At 39.1% G+C, this 6,255-nt stretch overlaps 1 protein-coding gene across 1 annotated transcript in view; it reads right to left on the reverse strand.

Moving 5' to 3' along the window:
- The window catches only part of LOC111251309 (uncharacterized), a 16,796-nt gene extending 15,267 nt beyond the window's left edge, over nt 1-1,529 (reverse strand). The window contains exon 1 of the mRNA XM_086991271.1: nt 1,272-1,529. Within this exon, the coding sequence (XP_086847397.1) occupies nt 1,272-1,278 (7 nt within the window). The 5' untranslated portion in view covers nt 1,279-1,529. The remainder of the gene's footprint in view (nt 1-1,271) is intronic.
- Nucleotides 1,530-6,255: the final 4,726 nt, after the last annotated feature.

Raw genomic sequence — 6,255 nt, forward strand, 5'->3', positions numbered from 1 at the left:
TATATATAGTTCGGGACTCTTAACGCCGACCAGAGAGTAAAGCAAAGAAGGAGTTATGGAGTAGCCCCGAAATTGTCGTCGACTTGGGGTTGGTCGCTAGATGCCGACAAGCTGGTCAGGATGACGCATCCGGATGTGTACTTTGAGATCCTGCTCCCAGGAGAAGCGTTTATCGCACAGTGGACAGGTGTGTTTGACGCGCACGGGCTGATGCACCTGTTGATGACGCTTCATGTTGTTCTTGGCCGTGAACAGCCTGCCGCACTCGGGACACGAGTAACGGCGTCGCTCCTCCATGCAGTGCAGCCCTGAAGGGGAAAACGAGTTAGCAACCTCGTCCGCAAAATCTACTCTTTCACGATCAAGTCGTGCGTTTGTCCACTCTCCATCTGCCAGTCTGTACAGACGATTCGGTCAAACGCACATACAAAATGTTGAATATTGCTTGTTGATATGTTACTTGTTGTTGTTGTTGTTGTTGTTTTTTTCGTATGAAAGCTTTCGGCCAGAGATAACGAGAAGAAAGGGGCTGTTGTTTCTGCTTCTCTGGCCGAGAGACAAATATGGCACCACCCCGAAGCTTATCCCGCTTTCTGACGCATATCCGACAAAAGACATGCAGGACAAACGAAACAATTAACTAATAAAACATTAAGATAAACAGACAAATCGATAACAAACAGCCAACGATCGAAGCGAATCAACGAGACGACAACGGCGACGTACTTGAAAATGTCCATCTAACAGACAGGTGATAAAAAAAAAAAAAATGGAATTGATTCAATACAATGACAGTGAATAATTGCCGGATTAGTGATTGCAGATGGCGGCTTTTTATAGTTATCTATGGATCGCAGTAACTGTAACTTATTAGCAGGATGAGATAAACAGAGACGGGAAAGAATCGGCTTATTTTCTTACAGAGAATGTGAACATTAATCAGTATTTTAAGTATGAATACGAAGTCGGCACAAAATAGTTTAGTTATTGTAAAAAGGCCAATATTGTCAGTTGATCGAGACTGTGCCAGTTATAATAAAAATAGTGCAGGAATTGCAAGTTGTCAAGCGCGCAGGCCCATCGTCATCAGCGAACCGCTCGAGAGAGGTCTGCTGAACGTCAGACGAATCCAAGCCAAATACTTGTCAGCTTGTTCTGGTCGTCAGTCGCCACTGTGGCGTCCTGTCGGACGGGAACCTATCGAGCATAAGTAGAACGTAAAGAGCGCAACAAGCAACAGTATTAAACGAAACACAAATCAACATAGTTACATAGCATTGGTATCCGACGAACACTCGAGCTGTGATCGTGATGGTAGTGGCGACGGCGCTAGCAGAATAATCAAACACAACCAAAGAGGACACAGCAACGTAACGTAACGTAACGCAACAACGCATGGATGGATAACGTAAGATGGAGAAGAATAGAAGTTGAATGAAGAAGACCCGAAGCGCATGGCTCGACGGCAGCGGCGACAGCACTCTACGGTGATAGGCATCAGCAGGGAAGGGGGGGGGGGTAAGCACCGTCTCTGAAATGAGAACCTCATGTTAACATTTGTTCTGAAATCATCGTCGTTGTCCTTGTTCATTTCCCTATTGCTTCCGATTGTGTAGTAGTAGTAGTAGTAGTAGTAGTAGTAGTAGCAGTAGTCAATACGATCTAACCATAGCAATAACAATTATTCTTAGAAGAACAACACACTTCTCCATACTGTAAACAAAATTCTTTATTCAGTGAGACTGCTGATACTTTCAGTAGGTCAGTTTCAACACAATAAGTACTTCATTTACATTGCCATTGAATGCTGTGGAGAACAAGGATTGAATAATCCTTTTTATTTCTAACTTCAATCAATAATTTTGTATCGTTTAGTTTTTACGAGTATATGCATGCGCAATTCCCGCTAAAATACATATAGATTTATCATGTTCGTAGACTTTTACAATTGTATAAATTATATCGACGACAGGTATGATCTGCTCAATATGTTTTTACTTTTCCATGAAGCGAATGTATGCCACGTTATTACTACTTTTAGAATCGATAGATAGGGTTAGAACAGAACCGAATTTCATCATTTTTTTTTCCCAGTTTAAAAATGTGACTCCGTATTATTTTGACATTGTCATTGCTACGTCTCCCCTCTGGTTTTCATTTTTTGCTGCTTCCTGGTGTCTCAAACGTTTTCACAACCGCATTCACTTCAATTCCTGTTCTCTGCTTCATTGTCGCATTATCCACACGAAAACCATTGTGCCAAATAAATAAAGCGAAACGCACAAAACAGATCTTCGCGTACGAAAAAATCATCATGTCGGGAGGAAAGAGGCGGGGGATGGGGGGCTATCGTAGCATTATGATGCTGGGTGAGTCTACCGCATGTGAGAGAGCTGCTTCAATCAGCTTTGGTCGGCCACCATTCTTCTTGCGTAAAGAATACAAGCAGCCCATATGTACTATTGATTCGTACTATCGAGAGAAGAAACATTTGTACCGACCTTACCCAACGAGGCTAGTCCAAGTCAATGTGTCGCTGTTTAGCTATACAATGCCGCAATGCTCGTACGGATAGATATATATATATATATATATATATAGGAAGAATGCTAATTAGCCGGATATTTAAACTCAGTGTGTATATATATATATATATATATATGCACTGGATTGAAATATTCTGCTGATCAGTATTTTTCCCTATAATAATAATAATAGCAATAATAATATCAGCATTATGTTCAATATCACTGAATTGTAGTGAACATTATAGTGAGATACGAGAAATCACAGTGAATGCACGACTTCGTAACAGCCAGGGAAAACGGAGAATAACACGAATCTTGCTTTTGAATCTCGTCAAATCTGGGGCAAGTTTGCACAGGTGGCATAGTAAAATATTTAGTTGATAATAATTGATAACGACCATTTGTCAAAAACATCTGTACGGAAAAGTTTCGACGTCGTTGTTTTCTCGAGCATTCATCGTTTCGTGTTTAATACAAATGTCTTACTAATAAACTTTATTATTTAAAGACAGTCAAAACCAACAAACCGGCTCACAATAATGTGGAAAACCTACATATGTCCATAGTAACCTTTATGTATATATTTATATAGCGTGTGCAAGGAGATATATGTATGTAAGTATACGGGCGTGTGTGTGTGTGTGTGTGTGTGTGTGTGTATATGATTTATGTATAGGATTTATGTAAACACTACACAAGAAATGATCAACAAATTCAACAAACTTAACAAAAACCTCCGTTTTTGTGTGTATTTCGTGCGAACTTTCAGTGTACGTAAAGACGCGGACGGCTCTTAAAACCCATTGGTTACTATTGGCGTCGATTGGCATTGTACACGAAAACTAAGGAGAACAATCTGCAACAGTTAAACAATCGTTTGTTTCTACAGAAATCATCCGTGTGTGCTCCAACTATCGATGCTTCAAGTCATAAGGGAAGCCGCCATGCATATTGGTTTTGTGCCTCGCATACCGCAAACCTCGCATAACCGCCTACGTAATGCAGACCGATGTATTTTTAGCGAGATGGCCGATTTTGTCAAAAAAACAGAATTTGTCTTAATTTCAACACAGAGATCTTCGATAAGCATGCGGTAGAAGCAAACACATTTGTTTTCGTTTGTCTTTCTCCTCACACATATTTGATTTCTTGCTTTCCACCCGTCCTCCGTCCGCCATCATACTATGGCTCCCCTTTACGCAGTCCGTAATAAATGATTGACTAAATAAATAAATTTTGGCGACTAGATAAACAAGCGCAGCACAATTGTCCAGATAGAACGCGGCGTTTCGATAATAACAATAGTAATTATAATAATCGCCATAGTAAAGAAGACTATCATTCACCAATCAACCGCTCTACCCGACGTCAAGTCTAGTTGAAATAAGAATAGTATCATCGTAATATATATTAATTATCGTCATAATTATTATATATATATATATATATATCCTGCGTAGTAAACCCCGCCGGAGCGTACTACTCAACGACAATGCGTGATTAAATAAAGAAAGTATTATAAATACATATATATTTTAAGACCGTAATCGATATGATTACATACTTTCTACAGCCGTCGTGCTATCACCATTCCTGCTTTGGTATTTGTCGTTCACAGAATTACGAAGGAAACGTTTCCTTGTTAAACTGCTGTTATGTTTCAATGATCATCGCCGACGACAGGTCAAAAATTTCACATCGATCACATCCAATAAAGGGTGTCCGCGAGTGCATGCAGATTTTAAAACAGACCGCAACAAAGCTCGTCCTCAAATAAGTATAGACCTCTAATCGATATGACGTTTACACTTTCCCTAATCTGGCTAAATCAGATCTGGTCTTCTCCAACGATCAGAAAGGCCTGTCTGACTTCGCACGTACGAAACCTATGCCGGACTAAGCTAGAGACGCCCACCCCATTTGGATTAGTGCTCTATTTCATTAAGATCGATTTAGATCATCATCACCACTCATACTTTCATCTGTATATACCAATATTATTTACAAAACTATGTAGCTGCAATAATAATAATAAGTTTTATCTATCCATCATTATTTAAATTATATGGTCGTCGTACGATGTTACATCGTACGATTCACTATATATTTATGTATACTTATAAACAGTAACTTTTTTTCCCATGAAGTCGTTTGTTTGTTGTCTTTTTATGTTCTTCACGTGTCTGCTTATCCGTGAAGGCGTAGCTTTCTCTTTTTCTAATTTTTGCTTATTAGATAAACATCTATTTATATATACACAGAGTATATTACGAAACAGAGCCATCGCAAGGCTACTGATCTCGAAGGGCTGATTCCAATAAACCAATTGCGTTCAAGCTACGAAGTTGGTGGCAATCTATCAACTCAAACAAAAATGTCTTTAGGAAGGTTCAACCGAGTGATATAATACTCTTCTCTGTATATAAATATATCTATACTTGCTAAACTTCACTTAGCACAACGTTAAATATTTCAGTGACAAGTTCGATGCCGCAAGTCGGCACCCGGATGATTCCATCTGTGCGCGAAACAAGACGCCTACGGAAAAAAAGGGGGAGGGTAGAATAAACATCAATAGGGACATCATTGCCGACTAGTAATTTAATGACTAAAAACTGATCGATCGACTGATGAGTCCGATCAGTGGCAATCTATTGCATACGTGGCTTTACTTCTAATTGGACTCGCACAGAGGAGCAAGTAGAAGCTCAAAGATAAAAAAAAAAAAAGAAAAAAAAAAAACTAAAGTCTAATATAGGTTCGTTGTTTACATTTTCTTCCGTCTGCTTTTGCCGAAAGAGGAGCTGCGAGCGTCAACAATAAACACGGCAGACGCACCACCACTAATTATTGTGCACTGCTTACTCCATACGCAAGCAATAAATAGATAATTGAAACAATAACAGATAATAAATTATTAAAATTGTAATATAGGAGCTAGGTTGAATTGGACTAGAAAAACGTTATGTGACCTTAAGGTGCACGTAATCGAAAATGCTAGTATATTACTATCAGTATAGGTCATGTCTGATACATGGCAGCATGACGTGATCACAACATAATCAAAGCTGGTTCTTTGTTCGGTTAACTAAAAGCCTCCTGACAGGAAAATAAAGATCAACAGACAAAACTGGATGAATCTCAGTTATCAACAGAGAACCGTTCCTCGAAATAATTCGAAATTATAAACCATTTCGATCGAAAAGTGGACGTCACTATATATGAGTATTTTCTAATTGTGCCCTATTATTATGTTAAAAAAACATCTGTGTGTCAAACAAGAAAGTATACGTAAATTTCACGAATCCATTTCAACAGGTGAAGGCATCGTTGCGCAGCTCTGATCTTCACTGGCAATACTTAAAATGATCATTGGAGTCGTGCGTACCCAAGATGATTTACCAGCAAGTAAATTTCTTATTAGAGTCTGTCGATGTGTTGCTCATCAGACATAACCAAGCCTTTGTCTCACGCTCCAGGCGTCGCGACGTTCACTTGACTGTGTGCGCGCGTCTTTGGCGTAATGATCTCATCTAGGAGCGTGTTTAAGCGAAAGTTTTTTATGTTTTACTCAAGGCAGAAAGCCAGATTCATTTAGAAGATGCGGTCTACTAATTATGGTGTTTTGTTATTATGAGTTCAAAAAAAATTAGTTAAATAATGGGCTTCTTAAATTTCACCAACTAGTACCGCGTTTGCACGAAACAAAATGTTTTTTCTATTTTAA

Source organism: Varroa destructor, unplaced genomic scaffold, assembly GCF_002443255.2.
Source record: "Varroa destructor unplaced genomic scaffold, Vdes_3.0 BEIS01000005.1, whole genome shotgun sequence".
In the NCBI taxonomy this organism is placed as follows: Eukaryota; Metazoa; Arthropoda; class Arachnida; order Mesostigmata; family Varroidae; genus Varroa; species Varroa destructor.